Here is a 27404-nt window from a genome sequence, read left to right as displayed (position 1 = left end):
AGGTAGGGAAGGGAACAGAGAAATAATGAACATCTGGGGTGGGGGGAAGGAAAGTAAGAGACAGTGGACACCATGGCAGGGGTAAAGATGGAGAGGTATACTGGACTATGGAAGGGAAGTGAATGAAAGGAGAGATGTTGGATATGGGAATAGGGGGTGGCACAGGACTGAAGATTCACCTATGGTGCAGGGACTCTTGAGCTAGCTCTGGGTAGACATGTTAGTCTGGTGAAACAAAAATGACAGAGCTGACTCTGTGGGTGCTGTGGGTGCTTGAGCACCCCCAATATTAAGAAAATTCCTTTGGATGTGTCCAGGGAAGGGTTATTTCCATTGGACTTAGCACCCCCAATAATTTTGAAAAGTTGGCTCCTATGGACAGAGGCAAGTGCACTTTATGAACCAACCAATGTATTGAGGCATGTGCTTAGGAGGACTCTGGTTTTTGACACCTCATGCCTCACTAAATGGTTACAGACATGCCAAGTCACATACATTAGATATGTGATACACACATTTGGCCCTGTTCTCTAGCTCACATGCTGAAGGTTACTCCTCTCATGCATTTAAGCTCATCACTCCCCTACCCCATGTCTCTGTGGCGTCAAAAGGTTGAAACCAATTAGGTTAGTCTAAGTTTTCCCTTCCCCACATAGCCATCATCCATGTACACTCAAAACAAAGCAAGTAAATCCATGAGCTGCTACATCCAAGTTGTCATTCTTTGTTGCTGGTAGCATTTTTATTAATCTCACTATATTTTCAAACATGCCGGCTTGTGCAATATATGGATCTGTACATCTGCAGTGTGGAATTAATAAGGAAATAAAAATTAAATTTTGGATGTAATCTTTTTGCAATGTGATGGATGCCTGTTCTGGTGTATGCATGTGATAATCTTTGAATAACTGCCTATATTAATGGCTATGGATTTCTGAAAATGTGGTATAATTAAAGGACAAACTTTTAAATTCCCAGTTGGGTATATATGCTAATCTCAACTTTGTTAAATGTTTCAGACATACATATCCATCTATTTGTTCCCATGATATAGCTGAATTCTATTATTCTGTCTCACTGTATTTTCAAATGTATGCCACATTGAACCTGACTTTGCTTGGGATAATGTGTGATATAAATGTAAAAAAAAGAAATCCTTTATCCTCCAGCTTTTAAGACACTGCCTACCTTCCTGGCTTGTGATGGCACAAGGAGAGCAAGTTTGGTCCAGTGAAGACTAACTCAAAATAACCTGTTCCTTAGTATTACCATATTGAAAATGCGACCATACCATGCCTCTGTGGTTATGCTCCACTAATAAGTTAAAAGATTAACTGGATTTCTTGAAAGGATTATATAAATTTAGGATGCATAACTAGGGACACAAACATACACTTATTTATTCAATATCACAATTCTTCATGTACAGCCGTAAAACAACCTTTTAGGGTGGATAGTGTTCACAATAATCTCCTTTTGTTATCTATCAGAGATAAGTTTTTAGTTTTGGCACAGTATAAGTTATCATAAGAACAAAAAATAAGAAAATCAATGGGCTGCATTAGGGACATAACCCATTTATGTTTAAACAAAAGAGATCTGCATGAAACAAAATATTTATTTTTATTTTGACTTATAAAACCACTTGCCCCTGCAACATGTTCAAAACAGAATAATCCATTTGTGTATCTAAAAGGTAAACTTCTACAAAACAGATGAAGATGTGATTCCATGTGCCCAAATGAAAGGAGAGTTTAATTATACTTCCATTTAATGTCAATATATTTCATGGTCTTTGTAACACCACGCTTCCCAAGGCAGATTACAACAACAGTTAAGAATAAGATGAACCCATCAGGAAACAGGATATCCTCACTGAAATTTGGCCAGATCTGTATTGTATACCGTGTATTTATTTACGTATTTAGTTTTTAGTGTAGAAAAATGAGTACAAAATACAGAGTTTAAAACCAGCTATAATAATTTTGCAAGCTGTTTTAATGATATTCAAGTGCTATTTCATGATATTTATTTCTATATATGGGACGCTTTCAAATAAATTAAAAAGCTGTCCAATATGTAAAAAAAAATAAATCTTTTGTCCTCCACATTTTAAGGCAATGCCTTTCCAACTGAAACACGTTTAGACTTGTTAAAGATGGACCAACAATAAAGAACGACAACGTGGATACAGCAGCTCATAGGTTTGCTTGCTTTGTTTTGAGTGTACTAGAGATGACGGCTGCGCAGGGGAGTGGAAACAGAGATTAACCACATTGGCTTCCTTGCTTTCAGTGGACTAGATAGGCTCACTTCCACTCCTGTCTATTAAATTTCCTGAGTCCTTGGTGCAATCCAAGCCTCACTCCCAGTGTGTTTCAAGCCTCATTCTGGTGCTCCAATAATCTCTCCCAAACCTCATTCTGGTGGGCCAATAGTTTCTTCTCAATGTGTTCCAAGCGGCATCCCCTGAGCCTCTCACTCTAGTCTGGCGTTGCCATTATTTATTTATGTGCTTTCGGAGGTGTGTGGTGGCGGAGATCAATCTCTTTTAAAGGGGATGACTGCGGCTGGCTACCTTAGAAGGGAAGTTTGGAGTCTAGAGAACAAGGTGTCAGATAAACTGTCTCTGCACGAAGAAATTCTCGGGAGTTACTGGCTCTAGACATCTTAAGAAAAGTAAAGAAGGCTGGATATTCTTCTTGGTATTTAGATTTGTTTATCTTGTAGTTTTATATATGGGTTTTTTTTTTTGTTTTAAATATTTAAAAAAGCTGGCGTTGCAAAGTGCAAGGTTGAGCTTTTTTTGCAAAATACTACATAAGTGGAAACATTAGAAAGAGGGCTGGAGCTGTGATACTACTACTACTACTACTTATCGTTTCTATAGCGCTACAAGGCATACACAGCGCTGTACACCACACACAAAAAGACAGTCCCTGCTCAAAGAGCTTACAATCTAGATAAGACAGGAAAACAGACAGAACAATTAAGGGTAAGGGAATAAAGAGGTGAGGATAAAAGGACAGGGCAAGTGAGTAGTGGTTAGGAGTCAAAAGCAGTGGTAAAGAGGTGGGCTTTAAGTATGGACTTGAAAACGGCCAAATACGGGGCTAGACGTACATGCTCGGGAAGTTTCTGCCAGGTGTGAGGTGCAGCAAGATAAAAGGAACTAAGTCTGGAATTAGCAGTAGAGAAGGGGACAGATAAGAGAGATTTATCTACAGAATGGAGTACTCGAGGGGGGGCGTAAGGAGAGACAAGAGTGGAGAGGTACTGGGGAGCGGCAGAGTGAATGCACTTATAGGTTAATAAGATAGTGATAGTGTTCAGGTTTTGCTTGACTGCTGTTCTTCTTGCAAAAGCTCACAAATAGTGATATATTAAATGACAGCAGATAAAGACCTGTAGGGTCCATCCAATCTGCCCAACAAGAAAAACTCATAGTTATGTATAATATGTAAACTTGAGCTTGATTTGTCCTTGGCATTTTCAGGGCACAGACTGACTGCCCGACACTATCCTTGTTCTCCCGTTATGGAAACAGAATCTGTCCAGTCACAATCAGGGCACAGACCATAGAAGTCTGCCAAGTAGTGGCTTCGCTTTGCAATTACTGGTCAAGCTACTGTGTTTTAGCTTGAAAAAGAGGGAGTCAGCTGGAGACGTGAAGGCCTTTTTTTGTTAGTAGCTGGGAAGCAGGTTTTCAACTTTGTTGTGCTCTTAGGAGAGTGCACTCAATATCTGCTGCGCCATTCCTAAGTCTGCATCGCAATGAATGCGAGTGTCGACAGGGGCATTGTTCAGTCAGGTGCTGCAGAACAGCTGTGCTGGTGTACAGTTTGTCACTTTCCTAATAAAAAATATTTGTTTGTGATAGTATCTATCTTAATTAGAAAATCCCTATCTTAATTAGAAAATCCCAAGATAGGGGAACTTTGATCATATATAGTGCTAAAATTCAAAGTTTATTACTTATTCCTCTTAAATGTGATATTTTGTTTTGAGAAAAGAATATATGGGAGTACTGATAGAACTGAAAAATGTGTTTGCGGAGCTGTTGTTAGTAATATGTAATTTATCCTTAAAATCGAGCGTGGTACCAGAAGATTGGAGGGTGGCCAGTGTAACGCCGATTTTTAAAAAAGGTTCCAGAGGAGATCCAGAAAATTATAGATCGGTGAGTCTGACGTTGGTGCCAGGCAAAATGGTAGAGACTATTATTAAGAACAAAATTACAGAGCATATTCAAAAGTATGGATTAATGAGACAAAGAGGGGCATAATCGAACGGGGCGCCCAAGTTTTCCTGAGGGCGTCCTCGCGAAGGGGCGGGGAAACCCGTATTATTGAAGCAAGATGGGCATCCATCTTTCGATTCGATAATAGGGTCCGGGACGCCCAAATCTCCACATTTAGGTCGACCTTAGAGATGGCCGTCCCTGGTTTTCAGCATTAATGGAAACCGAGGATGCCCATCTCAGAAATGACCAAATCCAAGCCATTTGGTTGTGGGAGGAGCCAGCATTCGTAATGCACTGGTCGACCTCACATGCCAGGACACCAACCGGGCACCCTAGGGTGCACTGCAGTGGACTTTATAAATTGTTTCCAGGTGCATAACTCCCTTACCTTGGGTGCTGAGCCCACCAAACCCCCCCCCCCCCAAAAAAAAAAAAAACCTTCTCCCCACAACTGTACAACACTACCATAGCCCTACGGGGTGAAGGGGGGGGCACCTAGATGTGGATACAGTGGGTTTCTGGTGGGTTTTGAAGGGCTCACGTTTACCAGCACAAGTGTAACAGGTAGGGGGGGGATGGGCCTGGGTCCGCCTGCCTGAAGTGCACTGCACCCACTAAAACTGCTCCAGGGACCTGCATACTGCTGTCAGGGTAAGACATTTGAGGCAGGCAAAAAATATTTTAAAAGTTTTTTTTTTTTGAGGGTGGGAGGGGGTTTGTGACCACTGGGGGAATAAGGGGAGGTCATCCCCGATTCCCTCCGGTGGTCATCTGGTCCATTCGGGCACCTTTTTGAGGCTTGGTTGCAAGAAAAACTGGACCAAGAAAAGTCGGCCAAGTGCTCGTCAGGGACGCCCTTCTTTTTTCCATTATCGGCCGAGGACGCCCATGTGTTAAGCACGCCCCAGTCCCGCCTTCGCTATGCTTCCAACACGCCCCCGCGACGGAAAGCAGTTGAGGACGCCGAAAATTGGCTTTCGATTATGCCGATTTGGGCGACCCTGGGAGAAGGACGCCCATCTCCCGATTTGTGTCGAAAGATGGGCGCCCTTCTCTTTTGAAAATAAGCCTGAAAGTCAATATGGATTTAGGGAAGGGAAATCTTGCCTCAACAATCTACTTAATTTCTTTGAAGGGGTGAACAAACATGGATAAAGGTGAGCCGGTTGATATTGTGTATCTGGATTTTCAGAAAGCGTTTGACAAAGTACCTCATGAAAGACTCCAGAGGAAATTGGAGAGTCATGGGATAGGAGGTACTGTTCTATCAGTGGCGTAGCAAGGGCGGGGTGGTGGGAGTGGTCCACCACGGCTGTCAGCGGGTGGGGGGTGCTCCGTCGAGAGCCGACAGCTCTCGTCTCCTGCCACCACCCTGCCTTTTTTAAAAAAATCCATGCAGCGACGCAGGCAGCACCGCGTCTGCCCTGCGTGTGCTGGGAAAGGAGAAAATCGCCTCGCTGGTGTCGGGCTTTCCCTTGCTGTGTCCCGCCCTCTTCTGAGGTAACTTCCGATTTCCTCGAGGGCAGGACACAGTGAGGGAAGGTCCGATGCCAGCGAGGCGATTTTCTCCTTTCACAGCACACACAGGGCAGACGCGAGGCGCTGCCTGCGCCGCTGCATGGATTTAAAAAAAAAGGCAGGGTGGTGGCAGGAGAAGAGGGCTCTGTCGGCTCTCGACGGAGGGGGGACTGGACCAGGTCGGGGGGGGGGGGGGGCTCAGATGGGAGAGGGGGAGCTCAGAGGGGAGAAGGGGATTGGGGAGGGGTGGGGGAGCTCAGAGGGGTGCTCAGAGGGGAGAAGGGGACTGGGGAGGGGAATACTCAGATGGGAGAAGGGGTCTGAAGCTGGAACTGTGGTCTGGGGGGCAGGAGGGAAAATGGGTCCATGCCTGGGGCAGGTGGGAGAATGGGTCTGGGGCTGAAAAGGGGGGATGCAAGGCATGTGGTGGATGAAGGGGGCTGGAACTGGGGACTGAAAAGGAGGGTAGTTGGGATAAGGGGGCTAGTACTAGAACTGGGTGCTGAAAAGGGGCAGGGGCTGAAACTGTGGGGACTGGGGGCTTTAAAGGGGACAGGGAGAACTGGCTGGGGCGGAAGCTCAGGACTGGTGAGAGGAAAGGGCTGGGGTTGAAACTAGGGGCTGAAAAGGGGACAGGGAGAAGTGGCTGGGGGCTGAAGCTCGGGACTGGTGGGATAGTGGGGCTGAAAAGGGGGACAGGTGGGAGATGTGGGCTGACAGGTGGGAGATGTGGGCTGGGGCTGGAACTAGAGGCAGGTGGAATAAGGGGGCTGAAAAGAGGGGGCAGAGAGAGAGGGGACAGACCCTGGATGGAAGGGGGGCGCGTGAGGGAGGGCAGACCCTGGACGGATGGGAGAGGGAGGGCAGACGGATTGAAGGGGCAGAGAGAAAGGGCAGATGGTGGGTGGAAGGGGGAGAGAGAAAGAGGGCAGACTGGGGCAAATGATGGATGGAAGGGGCAGAGATAGAGGGCAGATGTGGATGGAAGGGAGAGAGAGAGGGCAGATTTTGATGGAAGGGGGAGAGATGGCAGACTGGGGCAGATGGTGGATGGAAGGGGCAGAAATAGAGGGCAGATGGGGATGGAAGGGAGAGAGAGGGCAGACAGTGGATGGAAGGGGCAGAGAGAGAGGGCAGACACTGGATGGAAGGGACATTGGAGAGGGCAGACACTGGATGGCAGAGAGAGAGAGAGCGACATGCTGGATGGAAGGAAGACAGTGAAAAGAAGATGAGGAAAGCAGAAACCAGAGACGACAAACTGTAAATAAAATATATATTTTAATTTTTTTGCTTTAGGATATAGTATTGTAGCTGTGTTAATAAATGTTTATAAATAGAACATGTAAATAAGGTAATCTTTTTATTGGACTAATTTTAATACATTTCGACTTAACTTTCAGAGAAGAAAACCCCCTTCCTCAGGTCAGGATAGGATACTGTAATAGTACTATACTGTATTGACCTGAGGAAGAAGATTTTGGCCTTTGGAAGCTAAATGTATTAGTCCAATAAAATGGTATTATTTTATTTTCTGTATTTGTTTTATTTCTATTTGTTAATTTGTAAAGTGGTGATTGGTATTTGTTAGTTTTTTCAAATTTACATCTGCTTTCTTTATATTTTGCACAGTACTAGGGGACATTTTCTGTTTCTGTGGTGTTGCATTGTATGCAGAGTCTGGCATCGGGAGTTCAGTTTAATTTTTGTCTAAATAGAAAGTTTATGATTACTTATTCTATAGTGGATTAGGGTGTATCTGTGTTTATGAAAAAGACATGGCTTTCGGTTGGCATTGACTGTGCAGGATCGATGAGCTGTACTAATCTGTCTGTTTTCGTTTTACAATAGGTGAATTGATGTTCTAGTGCTCACTGTAGTGTTTAAGATGCTTTCCTTTTCCTTGTGTGACTTGTACAAATTACTGCTTATGGTATGGTAGAATTGCTCTATAGGTCCTGAGTGTTTTGTATTCTCGGTATGCCTAGTACTGGATTTGGGGGGGGGGTTAAAAAATGACCGGCCCCGGGTGTCAACTACCCTAGCTATGCCACTGTGTTCTATTGTGGATTAAAAACTGGTTAAAAGATAGAAAACAGAGAGTAGGATTAAATGGTCAGTATTCTTAATGGAGAAGGGTAGTTAATGGGGTTCCCCAGGGGTCTGTGCTGGGTCCGCTGCTTTTTAACATTATAAATGACCTAGAGATGGGAGTAACTAGTGAGGTAATTACATTTGCTGATGACACAAAGTTATTCAAAGTCGTTCAATCACGGGAGGATTGTGAAAAATTACAAGAGGACCTTACAAGACTGGGAGACTGGGCGTCTAAGTGGCAGATGGCGTTTAATGTGAGCAAGAGCAAAGTGATGCATGTGGGAAAGAGGAACCCGAATTATAGCGACGTCATGCAAGGTTCCACGTTAGGAGTCACGGACCAAGAAAGGGATCTAGGTGTCGTCGTTGATACGTTGAAACCTTCTGCTCAGTGTGCTGCTGCGGCTAAGAAAGCAAATAGAATGTTAGGTATTATTAGGAAAGGAATGGAAAACAAAAATGAGGATGTTATAATGCTCCATGATGCGAGCGCACCTTGAATATTGTGTTCAATTCTGGTCGCCGCATCTCAAAAAAGATATAGTGGAATTAGAAAAGGTGCAGAGAAGGGCGACGAAAATGATAAATGGGATGGGACGACTTCCCTATGAGGAAAGGCTAAAGCGGCTACGGCTCTTCAGCTTGGAGAAAAGGCAGCTGAGGGGAGATATGATAGAGGTCTATAAAATAATGAGTGGAGTTGAACGGGTAGATGTGAAGCGTCTGTTTATGCTTTCCAAAAATACTAGGACTAGGGGGCATTCGATGAAGCTACAATGTAGTAAATTTAAACGAATCGGAGAAAATGTTTCTTCACTCAACGTGTAATTAAACTCTGGAATTCATTGCCAGAGAATGTGGTAAAGGCGGTTAGCTTAGCAAAATTTTAAAAAGGTTTGGATGGCTTCCTAAAGGAAAAGTCCATAGACCATTATTAAATGGACTTGGGGAAAATCCACTATTTCAGGGATAAGCAGTATAAAATGTTTTGTACTTTTTTGGGATCTTGCCAGGTATTTGTGACCTGGATTGGCCACTGTTGGAAACAGGATGCTGGGCTTGATGGACCTTTGGTCTTTCCCAGTATGTCAATACTTATGTATGTACAATGTTACTATGGTGCTCATTTTCAAAGCACATAGACTTGCAAAATTACATGGCGGGGCATTTTCGTTATGATGTCTCAGTTCGACTTTGGATGTTTTACAAAAAACGTTTAAAATCTGAATAGGAAAGAAGGTCATTTTCAAAAAAGAAAAATGTCTCTTTTTTTTTTTAAATACTGTTTTCGAACAAGGTTTTGTGCTTTGGACATTTTGTTTTTTTTGGTCTATATTAAAGAAAAACAAAATACCCCAAGTGCAAAATGTTTTGGTTTGTTTTATTCCATTATGGCTGAAAAATGTCCAAGTCTTAGGAATGGCCAAATCCCTCCCTTAATACACCCCCAACACCCCCCCCCCTTGAGATTTGGATGCATTGCAGACGAACAGCATAGAAAAACACCTGAAAATAGGTTTTGAATATACTGATTTGGACATTTTTGTGAGAAAAATGACCAAATGCCGCTTTCTGCCACTTTTTAGACATTTTTTGTCTTTCGAAAATGAGCTCCTTAGTAACCTATATATCTTTGTAAGCCTATGTGCTTTGAAAATGAGCCTCTATATTTCTGCAGCTGACTGTGGGGAATGAGTTTCTCAGATCCCGCATCTGAAGTCCCCTTTTGCTGTTGTGATGCTGCTCAGGGTTAGGTTTGTCCTTTTCTTAACTGTGCTTTTATTAGTTACTAGTAAAAAAGGCCCGTTTCTGTTAGAAATGAAACGGGCACTAGCAAGGTTTTCCTTGGAGTGTATGTTTCAGAAAGAGCGTGTGTGAGAGATGGAGCGTGTGTGTCAGAGAGAGAATGTGAGAGAGAGAGAGACAGAGTGTATGTGTTTGTGCGAGAGAGAGAGTGTGTGAGAGACAGTGTTTGTGTTTCTGTGTGACACTGTGTGAGAGAGAGGGACAAAGACAGTGAGTGTGTGAGTGAGAGTGTATGTGGCAGACAGAGAATGAGTGACTGCGTGTGTGGTGTGAGGAACCCCCTCCCTCTCCCCTGCCCCCTTGCAGCCAGGCATGTGCAGCGACCCTCCTCTCCCCGTGTTCCCCCTCCAGCCACCCATGTCCAGCATCCCCCTGCAGCCACCCATGCCCATCAACCCTCCTCTCCCCCTGCTGCGTCCTTCCTGTCTCCCCTGCTCCCCCTGCAGCCACCCATGTGGTCTCAGCCCCCCCCCCCTCAGCATCCCTCCTGTCCCCCTGCAGGCACGCATGTGCAGCGTCCCTCCTCTCTCCCCTGTCCCCCCTGTAGCCAGCCATGTCCAGCGACCCTTCTGTCCCCCTGCCCCCCCTGCAGCTACCCATGTCCAGCGACCCTCCTCTCCTGTGCAGCCACCCATGTCTGAGGACACTCCTCTCCTTTTTCCCTGTTCCTCCCCTGTGGCCAGCCATGTCCATCGACCCACCTGTCCCCCCTGATGACCACCAACCCTTCTGTCCCCCTGCCCACCCTGCAGTATCCGTCCTGTATCCCCTGTCCCCCTTGCAGGCACCCATGTGGTGTGTGGAGCCCCATCCCTATCTCCCTGTTCCCTGCCCCCCCTGCAGCCACCCATGTGCAGCTCCCCTCCCCTCCCCCTGCTTCCTTCCAGCCACCCATATCCAGCGAGACCCCCCTTCCCCCCCTAGCCGGCGCAGCACCCAAAGAAAGCCCCTTGTCCCCCCTCCCTTCGCGCATCCCCCAACCCCCCCCCCCCCCCACCGTGGCACATCACCAAGCCCCTCCCCCCCTCATCAACCCTCTCACCACCCGCAACCACTAATACAAACTGTGTCTGATGGATGCTGCTTCTGCTATTCAGCAGCAGCAGACCGTACATAAAGAAAACAAACAAAAAAAAAATCCTCCTAAAACGCACCTCCGTTGAGAAGCATCTCACATTGGCTGAAGTCTCAGCATGCGCTCCTCCTCTCCCCTCTGACGTCTCGGCGTTTCTCCGGGGTCTTCCGGCAGGGACACTGACGTTGAGGGGAGAGGAGGAGCGGCTGCAGAGACGTCAGCCAATGTGAGATGGTTCTCCACGGAGGTGCGTTTTAGGAGGTTGTTTTTTTGTTTGTTTGTTTTCTTTATGTACGGGCTGCTGCTGCTGAATAGAAGCAGCAGCAGCCGCTGGACAGAGTTTGTATTAGCGGTCGCGGGTGGCGAGGCGGTCGATGTGGGGGGGAGGGGCTTGGTGAAGCAGCGGGGGAGGGGTTGGGTGATGCGGCGAGGAGGGAAGGGGGGTAGGGCCTTTCTGATGCCCCGTTGCACGGGTTGTTGTGGCGATGCGGTGGGGGGGCACTTAGAGGTGCACCATCGAGGCTGTTTGTGTGTGTTTGTGTGTGTTTGTGTTTCTGTGTGTGTTTGTGTGTGTGTTTGCATTTATGTGTGTTTGCGTTTGTGTGTGTTTGCGTTTGTTTGTGTGTGTGTTTTTTGTGTTTGTGTGTGTGTGTTTGTGTGTGTGTGTGTGTGTTTGTGTGTGTGTGTTTGTGTTTGCATTTGTGTGTGTGTGTGTTTATGTGTGTTTGTGTGTTTCTGTGTGTGTGTGTTTGTGTGTGTGTTTATGTGTGTGTGTGCGTTTTTGTGTGTTTGTGTCTGTGTTTATGTGTGTGTGTGTGTGTGTTTATGTGTGTGTGTGTTTACATGTGTGTTTGCGTTTACATGTGTGTGTGTGTTTGCGTTTGTGCGTGTGTGTGTGTGTTTGCGTTTGTGTGTGTGTGTTTGTGTGTGTGTGTGTTTATGTGTGTGTGTTTATGTGTGTGTGTGTTTGTGTGTGTGTGTTTGTGTGTGTGTGTTTGCATTTGTGTGTGTGTTTGTGTGTGTGTTTGTGTGTGTGTTTGTGTGTGTGTTTGTGTGTGTGTTTGTGTGTGTGTTCGTGCGTGTGTTTGTGTTTGCGTTTGTGTGTGTGTTTGCGTGTGTGTGTGTGTTTGTGTTTGCGTTCGTGTGTTTGCGTTCGTGTGTGTGTGTTTGCGTTTGTGTGTGTGTTTGTGTTTGCGTGTGTTTGTGTTTCTGTGTGTTTGTGTGTGTTTGTGTGTTTTTTGTGTGTGTGTGTTTGCATTTGTGTGTGTGTTTATGTGTGTGTATATGTGTGTGTATGTGTTTGTGTGTGTATGTGTATGTGTTTGTGTGTGTGTGTGTGTTTGTGTGTGTGTGGGGGGGGGGTTGCGGGTGGCTTTTGTGGTCGTGTGGTTGGGGAGTTTGCCAGCAGTCTGTAGCGATTCCTAGGCAGGGGGAGGAGTACGGAAACACTCCCCCTGCCTGGGTCGTTGTTTGTTGGAGGGGGTTGCCAGTTGGTAGGGGTGCCTTTATGGATCCCTTTACTCTCTGTGTTCCGCCCTCGAGGGCGGGGCAGAGAGACATGGTGAGTTGGATGGCTTCACCACCATGAACTTACGAACTGTTTAGGGATTTTGCAGATGGCTTCAGCAGGTTGTCTTCAAAATGTTGAGGTAGCGTTTTATGTACAGATGGGGCGTGGCTGAGGGCGGGTCTATGAGTGAGGGTGACTGGTCTTAGCCTATGAAGACTACAGGATTTTTGTGCTTCTCTGCCTTAGAGTGAGCTTCTCTGCCTTGGAGTGAGCTTCAGAACGTTCAAGGTGGGATTTATTAATATAGATATTCTCTGGGCTCAATATTCAAGGAAAAAAAGCCCCCATCTTCTAAATTTATGGCATTTTTAGCCAAATTTAGGATGCAAAGTTTGGCTAAAAATTTCAGCTGAAAATTCATCCTAATTTAGGATCCTAAAAGTTATGCTTATTAATGTAGGGCAGCCCTTCATTTGCCTAGATTTATGAACCTAGTGCTGAAAATTAGTGCTAAGCTAACTTTTCTCCTTTCCCTAAATCTAACCCAGTTGCCACCTATGGCCCTAAATTTAGGTGTTTAGTGAAATCCTAAGTACAAAATTTAGGCATTCGACCCTAGTAAATTTTCAAAGAGGCCAATCTAGGAGTACAACTATCAAAGTTATGAGCATAAATCCTTTGAATATTGGGCCCCCTGGGTTTAAATAAGGATGAATCCAAGCATTCACCATGTAGGGGGTAGATAGTCAAGATGATTTAACTGTACAGGAGAGGCTCTAGAGCAGTGTTTCCCAACCAGATTTGATCAGGTGCACCACAGAGAAGTCAATATTGCCTGATACTCACATCCAAAGTAGAACCTGGATGGTGCTGTTAGCACTTCACAGCAGTAAAAGACACTGGCAGTGATTCTTAAATGTGCAGGAACTCCTTTATGAGAACATGTAAAATCATTCGTGCCTCTCCTTCAAGACATAGAACAGCATGAGCACCTGAGAATTCCTGGATGGCATTCAGAGCACAGGTAGTTCAGCTGTGCTTTATGCAGGGTACACAGTGTTTCCTCCCTCCTGAACCACTTCCCTTGATCCTCCTAGCTTCTGAGTAATACAGGGAGAGTGTGAACTGTACACTGGAATAAAACATACATAGAATAACGTAAAGCAAAAAAATGATATCTTCAACTAGGTTGAGGAGTTCTGCTGCTCAACTGTAGCAACCAAAGTACTTAACCGAGTCAGCTGCCTCCATCACACCAACTTTTCCTGCATTCTTGTGGCGAAACTGTGACTGTTTGTGCTGTGATGAACGTATTACCATAGCAGTTTTTCTGCTATATATACATATATTTTGTGGAAAGACGTTGGTGACAGTTTCACAGATGCTTTGACTCCTGAGGCAGGCATATTGTTGCCAAAACATGGGACGGTGTTGAGTCCCTTGTATCTGCCTTTTGGCAGTGAAGACTTTGTTTACCTGCATCTGGAGTCCTGCTGATTATTGGTTGACCTTCATCCCTTCCCTACTTTGTTTGGCATATATACTGTTTCCTTAGGGGATCCTTCCTTTGTTGTTTGTATGCAAATCTGTCTCATGAATATTTATTTTAAGACCAGTGTTCATCTGCATATTGTTTTCATGAAAAGTGATTCAGCATTACATTAGAAATATCTGTTTTACAGGATGAACAGTAGATGTTTACAGAAATGAATAGGAAAGTGAAGTATGATAAAGGAGTGTCATGCACCTCACACCTTCCTATTCACGAACAGCAAACGACACTGGTCCAGGCTGTCAGAGATCATCCGTTCCTTATTGTGACTGGGGAGACTGGCAGTGGCAAAACTACACAGCTCCCCCAGTTCTTGTATGGAGCAGGTAACGCAAAAACACCTTTAAATTTAACTCTTCAGGTATAATGAGTATTTTTTGGTCCCTGAAGGTCCCTGGAGGGTTAAGTGACTTGCCTAAAATCACAAGGAGCTGCAGTGGGGTTCAAACTGGCCTCCCCTGGTTCTCTGTTCTAACCAATAGGTTACACCTAAATGCTAATGCTAAGAAGCCCATAGGTATAAAATGGGCTTCATAGCATTTAGCGCACATTAGTTCACATAGCATGTGTTAAGGCCATAATGCCCGTGCAAAGGCCCGAATGCTCCTTGATGAATTAGTTGCAAAAATGTCATTTGGGTGCCTAAGTGGTATTCGACAAATAGGCGTTCAAATGGCATGGCACATAATTTTAAGGGAAGTGGGCATTCACATTGGTGGGCATAGGCAGGGCAGACATTTAGGCTGGCAACTTATAGAATGGTTGCTTGCATGCCTGCTACATATAGGTGCCCCATTTATGCCAAGTCTGAGGCAGCTGTAAATGGGGATGCCCAAGTATCCATACAGAATAGGCCAGTGATGGCGAACCTATGGCATGCGTGCCAGAGAGGGCACGCAGAGCCCTTTCTGTTGGCACGCGCGCCGTCGCCTCAGCCAGTTCCAGCCCCCCTCCGAATAAAAGTCATACCTGGTCGGGGTTAAGGTGGCGTCGGCAGCAGCAGTGAAAAGCGTGCTGGCTCGGTGCGCCTTCAGCCTTCCCTTCTGTCTCTCAAGCTGTGGTCCCGCCCTCATTTCCTGTTTCTGCAAGGGCGGGACCAGAGCTTGAGAGACAGAAGGGAAGGCGCGCCGAGCCAGCACGCTTTTCATTGCTGCTGCCGCTGCCACCTTAACCCCGACCAGGTATGACTTTTAAATTTCGGAGGGGGGGCCCTGGTGCTCAGAAGGAGGGCGGGCGACCTGGTGCTTGGGCGGCCTGGTGCTGGGTGGGAGGGAGGGAGGGGTGCCGGGTGCTGGGTGGGAGGGATGCCTGATGCTGTGAGGGAGGCCTGCCTGGTGCTGGGAGGGAGGGAGGGCGGGTGGGTGGCTGGAGGGGAGGGCAGGGGGAGAGGAGGGTGGCTGGATGAGAGGGCAGGGGGGAGAGGAGGGTGGCTGGACATGGGTGGCTGGAGGGGAGAGGAGGGTTGCTGGACATGGGTGGATGGAGGGGAGAGGAGGGTTGCTGGACATGGGTGGATGGAGGGGTGGGCAGGGAGGAGAAAAACTGCACATGGATGGAGAAAATAGGCAAAAGCTGGATCCACATTATACCTCCTCCAGTCAATTCCACAGAGGAGGACCCAGCTTTTACTTATGGATGCAGGGCAAGAAATGAAGAAGAAAGGAGGAAAGTAAAGAAATAAATGGAAAGGAAGCCCTGGAAACGGAGTTAAGAGAACAGATAGAGAGCAGCAGAATCAGAGACTAGGACCAATATGGATAGAAAAACAAAATAACCAGACAACAAAGGTAGAAAAAATCATTTTATTTTCATTTTAGTGTTTGGAATATGTCCAATTTGAGAATTTAACATCTTCTGTCTTATTTTGCACTGGGTATACTGGAGCTGTAACAGCTTACAGAAATGATTTATAATGAGGTCATTACTGTGCATTAACTCAGTTAGTGGTACCTCAAGAGGTGAGACTATTTGAATTGTGTGTTGTTGGTTGTGCTGTTAATGCATGGTAGTGGCCATTGCTCAATGTTAACTTCCTGGCTGCCTTCCCCAAAAATGCTGGGAATGCCCCCAACACTTAGCACAGAGGACTTACACTTAATGGTCTACCTTTGGACGTTCTCTGTGCTAAGGTTGTGCACCTAGGACTTGATTCTATAAACGTGCTCAGCACCGGGTCCAAACCTAACTGTAGATGCGAAGATTTGCACCAACTAAACCCTGGTGTAAATCCTCACTCCTAAATTAGGCACAGATCCTTCTTATTCTATAACAGCACGTGCAAATTGCAGGAATGCCCCTGATCTGCTCATGACCCTCCCATGGCTGTGCCCCCTTTTTGGAGCAGCCTAAAAATGCATGTGTAAATGTTAATGCCAGTTAGCACCGATAATGGATTGTTAGGGCCCAGGAATAGAGGAGTAGCCTAGTGGTTAGTGCAGCAGACTTTGATCTTGGGGAACTGGTTTCAATTCCCACTGCAGCTTCTCGTGTCTCTGGGCAAGTCATTTAACCCTCCATTGCCCCAGGTACAAGTAAGTACCTGCATGTACCATGTAAACCGCTTTGAATGTAGTTACAAAAACCACAGAAAGGCAGTCTCTCAAGTCCCACTCCCTTTCCCTCTTATCGGTGCTAATCGGCTAATTATTCAGTCAAACTGCATGCACAAATTGGACACATGCAATTTAAAGCGCAGGGCTCCTTCATGTGATGCTTGCATGTACTTTCCCCACTGTATGCAAATAGTTTCAGAAAAAACAAAGGTAATAGAAATAAATCAAAACAGTGAAAGAAAATAAGATACCTTTTTTATTGGACTAACTTAATACATCTTTTGATTAGCTTTCGAAGGTAACCCCTTCTTCATTTCCTATCTGAAGAAGAAGGGTTACCTTTGACAACTAAGGTGTAGTAAGTTATTCCAATAAAAAAAAGGTTAAGTTAGTCCAAAGATAACAGATTCCGAGAATATGTAATTTATTGTTCCATATAGTTTATTTATCAATGGTTCATACTGGTAAACCCCACACGGACTGTGTTTCGGCACAGTATCCTTCATCAGGGGTCCTCAAAAAACATAAACAGAAATACATATTATTAAGAACACTATAATATATGTATGTGAAGATAATAAATATAAATGTGTGTACATTAAAACTAATAATCATGAAATATATGTGATATAACAATAGTGAATATGAATATACAAACACAAAGGTTTTTTTTTACTAAGCCGTATAAGCGCTTACGTGCGCCCGTCAATTCTGAGTTACCACCTGGCTACATGTGACATGGGTGGTAATTTCATTTTTGACATGCGTCCGATATGCGCATCAGAAAAGTCAATGGCTGGCGGTAAGGTCTTGGACCCAAAAATGGATGCGGACCAATTTTCATCTTGCCGCATGTCCATTTTCGGCCCCCAAAAAAGGCATTTTTTTACTGGTGCGCTGAAAAATGATCCTGCGCAGAGCCAAAACCTGCACCTACACTACCACAGGCCATTTTTCAGTGCACCTTAGTAAAAGGACCCCATTAAAGTGCTATCAGACTTTGGATGTATTGTGAAGAATCCAAAAGTGAAAGCATATCATGAAACAATGGCAAGGGAAAAAGAAATTAAATGTAATGGATCTGAAAGAAATTGATCATATAAATAATGTATAAACAATAATAAATAATAACAAAAATTACCAGTTCTATACAAAAAAAGACACCAGAGGAGATATTAACAAAATCATATACCTGTATGGAACCAAAACAAACACAGATGTATCAATGAACACACACCTCTGTAGATATTAAGTGGTCCCTCAGGCTGAATGTAATTGATGATCAGATTACATATGACAGTGTAATTACATAAGATCATATGGAGTGGGGGGGGGGGGTTAGAACTGATTACTTTCTTTCTGTCCTGCATTCAATCTAAAGTTAATTTCATAGCAGTGATGCCTCCTACGATATTTTCAGCTACATGCAATAACTAGAATTTGCCAAACTTATTCTTTTACTACCTTTTTATTTGTTTGTAAAATCCGTTCATTCATTTTTATTTTTATATTTTAACTTTGAATTTTTATTGAAAATCACAAAACAGTGATACTGTACATAAGGAGAAATATACAACACTGCAGTACTGCAAAATAACCCACCAATATCCATCCTCCTGATATTAATATATGACTCCCAAACTCTTAGCTATTCTTCCAGCCCATTTTTGTAACTCCCTTTATCCCCCCAAGAACCTCCCTCTCACCCTCCTGTAATCCTGAATACAATGAACCCCCCCCCCCCCCACCCCTATGTCCGTTAAAGTTCACTTAGTAATTTGTTCATTCATTTTTTAATGTTGACTGGCCGGGCTCCTTTGCTGTGGGAGATATCTCACCTTGCTCATGTGATTTATGAATTCATTAGGTTTATTCCTTGTATGATGATGGGCAGAGGAATTACTCAGATTTAAGTTCAAACTCAGCCAAGTTTTAATCAAAACAATCTGGAGAAACTGTTAGACTGGAAAAGAAGTTCAGATTGTTCCTGATATAGTCAAAGGAGTTTGAGCGAGGGGTTTGGCTGCTGAAAGAAATGACAATAAGGAAGTGATTAAATACCAACCTTTCTAATCAAAGCTATGCATTGACAGTTAAGGTGCTGTTTCTTGTGCAGGGCTTGCAAAACATGGAATGATCGGTGTGACCCAGCCACGGCGAGTAGCTACAATAGCTGTGGCTCAAAGAGTTGCAGAGGAAATGAACTGCTCTTTGGGAAGCATCGTGGGATATCAAGTTCGCTTTGATGACTGCACTTCTCAGGTATGAGTTCAGAATTTGTGTTATCTGAGTTTTCACGGATATGCTGATGGTTCTTTGCGCAGTGTGTATTTGCGTTATGTATGGTGAATGATCCAATAAGCGTTAAAAGAAAAAACAATTTGTATTGGAAATAAAATGAGTTCCAATTTGTATACGACTTGCAGCAGACTTTTTCTGATGGTTCAAGTGTAGTCCAGGATTCTCTGAGGACAAGCAGGACTGCTAAATCCTCACAAATAGATGACGTCATCGATGGAACCTGGCATGGGAAGCACTAGTCCAGCAACTTTTCTAGAAGTCTTTGAATAGGCTCACCACCCAAGCATGCCCATTCCCACCTGCCGCTGTTGCATGGGACCTCCTCCTCAGTCTAAACTCTTCTGTAGAGCTGATCAGTTCAGTTTTTCTACCACTGTCACCTCTGCATCAAGATTTTCATATTTCAGTGTTTTTCAGTCTGTAAGTCTTGTCATTGTTGCAGGGTCTTAATTCCTTATTCAGATGTTTTGATATGTTTCAAGTTTTATTTATTTTTTCACATTAGCTTGGTGTGGGCTGCCTGTAGGCCTTGAGCTTCCAGCTGGAGACTTTTTTTTTTTTTATTTGCATGAAATCTTTATTAAACAGGAAAACAAAATAACACTGCTTCATTAACATTTAGAGTGATGCCATTCTTCATAACCAGCTGGAGACTTTTTGTCACCATCAAGTCACTTGATGTCCTTGCTGCTATTTTTCTGGATGAGATGTTCCAAATGAAGACCCCAGGAACTCTGAACGTTGTTCCTGGTGCAGTAGGATGTGTCCATTATGGATATCCATTTCCGGTGCCTGCAATGCATGGAATCCAACCATGATCCCTTTCTTTGTATTCATAGATGCAAAGAGAGGGATTCAGGGAGGAGAAAAACAGAGAGTAAACCTCTTTGGTGGTACGACCAGTCTATTGACATCAGCACTGGAAACATTGGTCTCCATTAGTCCAGGAGCTGCACAGGATGCACTGATATCAGGAGTGTCTCGATCACCCTGGACACTGAGCATCAAGTAAAGCCCACTTGGAGTGGTCATTGTCTGATTTCCATCTGCAAAAGGGGAAGGATTCAACCTCAGTGCTGAGGGAGGGAGTGTGATGCATGACATTGGGTGGGGGCTGAGACATCTTGACACTTCTCCCCATCAGAGCATGGCACTGAGGGTGCTTTGAGGACACTGGCAACCTCGATACAAGGACCACTCATCCTCCATGGCATTGAAAAGGGTGCAACATACCTCAAGTAATTCAGGAGGATGTGGTCACTCCTGCTGTAATGTTCACACATTTGTGGATGGCAGGCTTTGAGAAGCAGCTGTGCAGAAGTTCAAGGAATAAATGGAGTACTTCACTCATATGTGAGGATTTAGCAGTCCTGCTTTTCCTTGGAGAAAATGAAGTTAGTTACCTGTAGCAGATGCTCGCCAAGGACAGCAGGACTTAAAGACTCACAACTCTCCCACCTTCCCAAGGAGTTCAGTTCCTTTGTTGCATTTGTACCCCATATTTTCCCACCTATTTGCAGGCTCAATGTGGTGTATATAGTACTGTCAAAGACATTTGCCCAGTTGGTGGATAACAAATACAAAGTTGTATAGTGATCGTATGAGGTATAAGTGGAGGGTCGGAATGAATGAAGATTGCGTGAGGTCCTGTTCGATCATAGTCATGCTGTGTTGGTAGGTGAAGAGGGTTAAGTGGGGTCGTTGGGGTAGGCCTTTTTGAAGAGGTAGGTTTTTAGTGATTTCCTGAAGTTCAAGTGGTCGTGGAATGTTTTCACAGCTTTTGGGAGCCCATTCCATAGTTGTGCACTTATGTAGGGGAAGCCGGCTGTGTAAGTTGTTTTATAGCTGCTTATAATTGCCTGAGAAGGTCATGTGCCACAGTAGGAGGCAGGAACAGGTACACATGCACAGTGAGCCTACTCGAAGGATTCTAGTAAAGTTGCTGGGGTAGTGCTTCCTGTGCCGGGCTCCATCAGTGACCAGTGGCGTTCCTAGGGGGGCGGACACCCGGGGTGCCGCCCCACCCCCCCACCCCCGGGTGCACGCCGCTGGGGGGGGGGGGGTGCCACGGTGCGCGCCTTGCTCAGAGTTCCCTGACTTTGCGCGTTCGCTGGAGCTCCCTCTGACCCGAAACAGGAAGTAACCTGTTCCAGGGCAGAGGGAGCTGCAGTGATCGCGCGAAGTCAGCGAACTCAGAGCAGGCGCACGCCGCAGCACCCCCCAGCGGCGTGCACCCGGGGCGGACCGCCCCCACCGCCCCCCCCTTGGTACGCCACTGTCAGTGACATCAACCTATATGTGAGGATCTAAGTTCTGCTATTCTTGGAGACCACCTGCTTACAGGTAAGTAACTTTGTTTTAGAGGATTCTCATGAAATCTCTCTTAGAATTGATGGATAGCAATATCCCTGAAGTTCCCTCCAAAGCGGTCACAGTGTTTTATTAGAGTCTGCGTTGTATTTTCTATAGCTGTTACCATGCTTTGAAGAAGCAAAAGATTTGTGTAAGGGGAGAAGTGTGTTCCATAATGGTGGTCAATATTTTCCAGATTGACTCCTATTCTAAGTCAGCTGGAGCATTTTATTTAGCAAAGTGTGCTAAGGTTTTGCACATACCATACCGTAACTGCAAAATCTCTTTTAAATGGGAGCATTCTCTGCTCTTTGAGAAAAGCAGCTGTGCAGTTGACACTTAGAAAAAGTTGCTACCATTCATTAACAGCATGGTCAATAACACAACAGTACAGTTAGCTGCACCATATGACCAGTGGCATATCGAGGGCGGGGCAGTCCTCCCCATGTGCGCACTGCAGGGTGAGGTGAAGGGAGCAGCTGCGTGGCCTTTGGCTCCGCCGGTTCCCGCTCCCTCTGATGTTGTTTTCTGTTCTGGTACAGGGAACCGTGATGCGCTGGTTCACCCCAGGTGGCAGCCGACCTAGGAATGCTACTTTATATGGCTTTAATTCCTCTGTGTTCTTGCTGTGCTAAATGTGTAGGGCTGGATTCAGTAAATGGTACCCAAAGTTAAGCGCTGGGATGTATCCGTGCTAAGCGCTATTCTATAAAGTGGAGGAGTGGCCTAATGTGTAGTGGACTGCGGATGGCAGATAAAGACCTGTACGGTCTATCCAGTCTGCCCAACCAGATACTTTATATGTATACCTGAGTTTGATTTGTCCTTGCCTTTCTCAGGGCACAGACCATAGAAGTCTGCCCAGCACTGTTCTTGTACTAAGTTATGAAGCTAACGTCGAAGCCCCTTAAAATTTACACTCCAGCCCATCCCTATCTATTCAGTCACGATCAGGGCATAGACCGTAGAAGTCTGCCCAGCTCCCGTTTTGTTTCCCAGTTACCAGCATCACCACCCAGTCTTTGCTAAGATTCCGCAGAACCATTCCTTCTAAACAGGATTCCTTTGTCAGCAGTGGGTTGAGATCGTGGGCAATCAGATGCGATTCCTACTGCTGTTTAATGGTTGGCAGTGGATTAAGATCCTGGACAACCAGGTTTGATTCCCACTGTTGCCTAAGGGTTCAAGTCCTTCTGCAGCTCTGTGTGACCCTGGGCAAGTACCTTAGGCCTCCATTGCCTCAGGTATAAAATACTACTTAGATTATGAGCCCATTAGGGACAGTGCAAGTACCTATACAGTTGTCTGTAAACTACCTCAAAAGAAACTGTATATCAAATTAATAAATGATAAAGGGCACTCTAGGTTGAACACCCTTTATAGAATAGCGCTTAGCGTGGATTTCCATGCTCAAGTTTGGACATGAGGACTTATGCCTGCTGAAACCTGGTGTTAATGCTGGTGCACATCTCATGTCAGTTGGATGCTTAAATGAGCCTATTCTATAACACTGCACCCAAATTTTAGGAATGCCCCTGACCTGCCCATGGCCTCCCCCATGGTCATGTGACAAGATAGATGCAGTGTTATAGAATAGTGTGTAGGCAGATCTGTGCACAAGTCCTAATTAGTGCCAATTAATGTCCAATAATTAACAACTCATTTTTACCTAAGGCGCACTAGCGTTTTTAGTATGCGCTAATAATTAGGACATGCTAAATGCTACAGATGCTCATATATTCCTATGGGTGTCTCTAGCGTTTAGCGTGTCCTAATCAGCGCTCGCTACAAATGCTAGCACACCTTAGTAAAACACCCCCTAACTAATTAGTTTGTTGCATGCATCTGGGATCTGCACCCAAATTTGTGTGACCTTTTTTTTTAGAATCTAGGGGTTTTATGTATGGTTAATGACTTCCTGTGTTAACTGTAAGTTACATATCCTGCCCCCAAATTACCTTTTCTGTGTAAGTTGTTTAACATGCAACTAACATGTACTAGCATGTAACAAGCTGTGCTATTAACATGCGCTAGAAGCTGCACTAAACAGCTAACACAGCTTATTAACCAGGCCCCAGTTGAAAGCTTTGATACATACATGTGATATCTTCTAGGCTGACTAGAAATATATTTGGTAATTCATCTTAGTTTTGCTTAAAAATAAGATATATGTATATTTCAGAAGAGTTTCAGTAATTGTTACTTGTACTAAATGGGTGAATTTTTTGATTAGGGCACTGCAATCAAGTACTTGACTGATGGCTGCTTACTGCGACAAATTCTGGCAGACCCACATCTTACAAAGTATGGGATAATTATATTGGATGAAGCCCATGAAAGGAGTCTGAGCACGGTGTGTATCGGAGTAACAAAATCTGTTTAGCTGTACTTTTTGTTGAGGAGACATCATCAAATAAGTGTACGTATTTATAAAATAATAGTCAATTGCACCCAAGGCTTTTTTAATGCTAGTATGCGCTGGTACAGCGTAAAACACCCCCCCCCCCTTCTCCGCTCATCTCCCACCTCTCTCCTGCGGCCACAGCTGCTTTTCCCAGGGAGCAGCAGAGCCGAAGGCACAGTAAGGAGTAGCAGGCGAGGGGCTACAGTGCTAGGATACGCGCTGTTGTCTCTGCCGATCCCCTGCTCTGGAACAGGAAGTTGACGTCAGAAGGGCAGGGGATCAACAGAACCGACAGCACGCATCTGAGCACTGTGGCCTCATGCCTTTTACTTCTTGATTTTTCCCACCACTGCTGCTGGTTGGAAGAAGCAGCAGCGACCCTAGGACAATTGCTGGATAGGGAGAGAGGGGACAAGGGGAGAAATGCTGGATGGGGAGAGAGGGGACAAGGGGAGAAATGCTGGATGGGGAGAGAGGGGACAAGGGGAGAAATATTGGATGAGGAGAGAAGGGACAAGGGGAGAAATATTGGATGAGGGGAGAAAGGGGACAAGGGGAGAAATATTGGATGAGGGGAGAAAGGGGACAAGGGGAGAAATATTGGATGAGGGGAGAAAGGGGACAAGGGGAGAAATATTGGATGGGAGAAAGGGGACAAGGGAGAAATACTGTGGAGAGAGAGGGGGCGAGGGGAGAAATGCTGATGAGGATAAAAAGAACAAGCAAATAGAATGTTAGGTATTATTAGGAAATGAATGGAAAACAAAAATGAGGATGTTATAATGCCTTTGTATCGCTCCATGTGCGACCGCACCTCGAATATTGTGTTCAATTCTGGTCGCCGCATCTCAAAAAAGATATAGTGGAATTAGAAAAGGTGCAGAGAAGGGCGACAAAAATGATAAAGGGGATGAGACGACTTCCCTATGAGGAAAGGCTAAAGCGGCTAGGGCTCTTCAGCTTGGAGAAAAGGCGGCTGAGGGGAGATATGTCTATAAAATAATGAGTGGAGTTGAACAGGTAGATGTGAAACGTCTGTTTACGCTTTCCAAAAATACTAGGACTAGGGGGCATGTGATGAAGCTACAATGTAGTAAATTTAAAACGAATCGGAGAAAATATTTCTTCACTCAACGTGTAATTAAACTCTGGAATTTGTTGCCAGTGAATGTGGTAAAGGCGGTTAGCTTAGCGGAGTTTTAAAAAGGTTTGGACGGCTTCCTAAAGGAAAAGTCCATAGACCATTATTAAATGGACGGGGAAAATCCACTATTTCTGGGATAAGCAGTATAAAATGTTTTGTACTTTTTTGGGATCTTGCCAGGTATTTGTGACCTGGATTGGCCACTATTGGAGACAGGATGCTGGGCTTGATGGACCTTTGATCTTTCCCAGTATGGCAATACTTATGTATTTAGAGGTGCTGGATAGAGAGAGAGGACAAGGGGAGAAATGCTGGAAGATTGGATAGTAAGAAAGAACTAAGTGTGGATAAAGGCAGAAAATAAATTCAAAGAAAGCTGAAAGGAAAAGGAGGATAGAAAAATGATAAACAGGAAATCCTGGCAATAGAGTTAAGAGAAGACAAGGAAAGTAGAAACCAGAGACTGGGACCAACACAAATGAAAAGAAGTACATGGCCAGACAATAAAGGTAGAAAAGATAATTATATTTTTCTTTTAAGATAAAGTAGTGTGGTAGCTGTGCTAATTTTTTGTTTTGTTTTATTAGTAGTTGTTAATTTGTAATGTAGTGAATGGAATATTTGAAATTTATGTCTGCTATATTTATAGCAAGTGGAAAATATTTTTGTTTTTCTGATGTTATCCCGCATGCCAGAGTCTGGTTTTGGGGGGTTTCAGCTGATTTTTTTTCTACATATTTTATTAGTTTATGTTCAATCTTAAGCGTTCTTTTTGTTGGGCCCAGGGACTTGTATACTATTTTCAATGATACCTTATATGTTCCATGGCTGGTAAAACGAGTGTGACTACTGTAGGGGTGGAGCCATAGATAGTGACTCCGCCCTTAAGGTTAGCACTGTATAAGTATCGGCACCTTTTTTCCTACAAAAAAAACACCGATTACCCCTGGGTAAAACACAATTTTTCAATATAGTTACACTACAATAAGTATCCAAAATTACATTAACTATAACTTATTATCAAAAATCATATGCTCTTTATTAATACAATAAAAAATACACAAGTTAATTACAAAATTTCCATAAAATAATACTTGTAAGGAACCAACTCCCCAACAGTCAACCCTTTCCATGCTTTCCTCCATTCATTCTACTCAGTAGACCAATCATACTTAAGATAAATGTCAACCGATATTGTCACTTCAGGCGGCTATAAAACCTTCCTCAACTTGAAATAACCACATCATTTTCCATCAATTGCCCACACACAATTGTTACACAATGTATTAAAGTACCTAATTCATCTAGAAAAACATTTTTTTAAACACTTGAGGACCAATTATGATTCACAGAATGTAGTATATGGCATCCGGTGCCCCTGTGGTCTACGGTACATAGGACAAACGAAAAGAAAAGTTAAATATCGTATGGCTCAACATTTGACTAATTTACAATTAAAAAGAAAAGAAGTCCCTCTGGTTGAACATTGGGAGCTGGGTGAACATAAAGTGGAGGAGTTAAAGTTCCTAGCATTGGTTATATATATTATGTAGTTTGTATTCCATAGTTTGTGTTATTCCACAGTTTGTGTGAACAAAATCTCCCTGTGATTTGTTTCCCACGTGCTGGTCATTAGTTTGATGGCGTGCTCTCTTGTTTTCATGTTGTTTGAAATGATAACCATTCCCTATTGTAAATGGTGTCCAGTGCTATTCTTTAAAGGGTGCTCCAGGATGAACACTCTTTGTAGAATACCGTTTGTTGCCGAATTCTGCACCCAACTTTGGGTTCGAGGACTTACACTAGCTGAAACCAGGTGTGAATCATGGCACGCAAGTTGGACGTGCATCCACGATATTCTATAATACTGCACGCAATTTTCCAGAGCACCCCTGACCTGTCCAGGCCCCTCCCATGGGAACACCCCCTTTGCAGTTGTGCATGGATACATTTAGGTGCTATTCTATAGCTGAGCTCATAAGTGTATTTCTGCACTGATCTGCCATTTCAGCTTCGTTTCAGTGCCTTGCATCCGTTGAGATGTGTTTCCGTGCTGAAAGCTGGGCCCGGAATTAGCACCTAACTTTAGGCACCATTTATAGAAGTCCCCAGATAATGTCTGTACCTCGTGCAAACTTCAGACCCTGGGAACCACTCCTTTGAATTTTTTTTCTAATTTTTAATTTTATCATAGTCTCCCTTTTTAAGTGCTACAGCAGTAGGGTATATATATATATATATATATATATATATTTTTTTTGTGACCACTTTCCAGTGATGACAAATTTGATCACACTGTGATTACTATTGCCTGGCAGCCCTACCACCATTGCACCAGTTCCTGTGTACCAATAAGGACTAGATCTACAGTAGTTTCTCCTATCGTCAGTTCCTGAACTAACTGCTCTATGAAATAGTCATGTATGGAATCTCTTTAGTATGGCGCAGTTACCCAATCGATGTTAGGGGAATTGAAATGTCTTATTATTGTGTTTGAAACAAGGCACAACTCAACACAGGCCTGTGTTTCAGCCACCCGGCCTGCATCGGGAATCTATAAAATATAAAATCCATATAAACATGTACACTGATATTAAGAAAATAAAGCCTAATGTCAGTGTACATGTTTATATGGATTTTATAGATTTCTGATGCAGGCTGGGTGGCTGAAACACAGGCCTATGTCAAGTCGTCCCTTGTTTTGAATTAAAGTATTATCAACACCATCACTGTGTGTTGCTTCATTGTCATCTTCGCTGTTTTTGCATCTATGCTGTTTGCAAAGACTGTTTTTTCTGTTTTGTTTTATTGTGTTACCAATTGTTAAAAATGTGTCTCTTCATTGTACAT

General features: G+C 44.3%; 1 protein-coding gene across 2 annotated transcripts in view; it reads left to right on the top strand.

The window, feature by feature from the left end:
• Positions 1-2474: 2474 nt before the first annotated feature.
• Positions 2475-27404, top strand: part of DHX40 (DEAH-box helicase 40) — a 65174-nt gene continuing 40244 nt past the window's right edge. Inside the window, exons 1-4 of one of the 2 annotated variants that reach the window (XM_030185849.1) lie at positions 2475-2679; positions 13932-14127; positions 18470-18615; positions 23240-23359. In XM_030185849.1, coding sequence (XP_030041709.1) covers positions 13944-14127; positions 18470-18615; positions 23240-23359 — 450 coding nt within the window. In that variant the 5' untranslated portion in view covers positions 2475-2679; positions 13932-13943. Of the gene's footprint in view, positions 2706-13931; positions 14128-18469; positions 18616-23239; positions 23360-27404 lie in introns of both variants that reach the window. The other variant, XM_030185848.1, reaches the window with a different exon arrangement.

Source organism: Microcaecilia unicolor, chromosome 13 (assembly GCF_901765095.1).
Source record: "Microcaecilia unicolor chromosome 13, aMicUni1.1, whole genome shotgun sequence".
In the NCBI taxonomy this organism is placed as follows: domain Eukaryota; kingdom Metazoa; phylum Chordata; class Amphibia; order Gymnophiona; family Siphonopidae; genus Microcaecilia; species Microcaecilia unicolor.
Note: the sequence above shows the minus strand (reverse complement) of the source record. Positions and strands in the feature narration are given on the sequence as shown.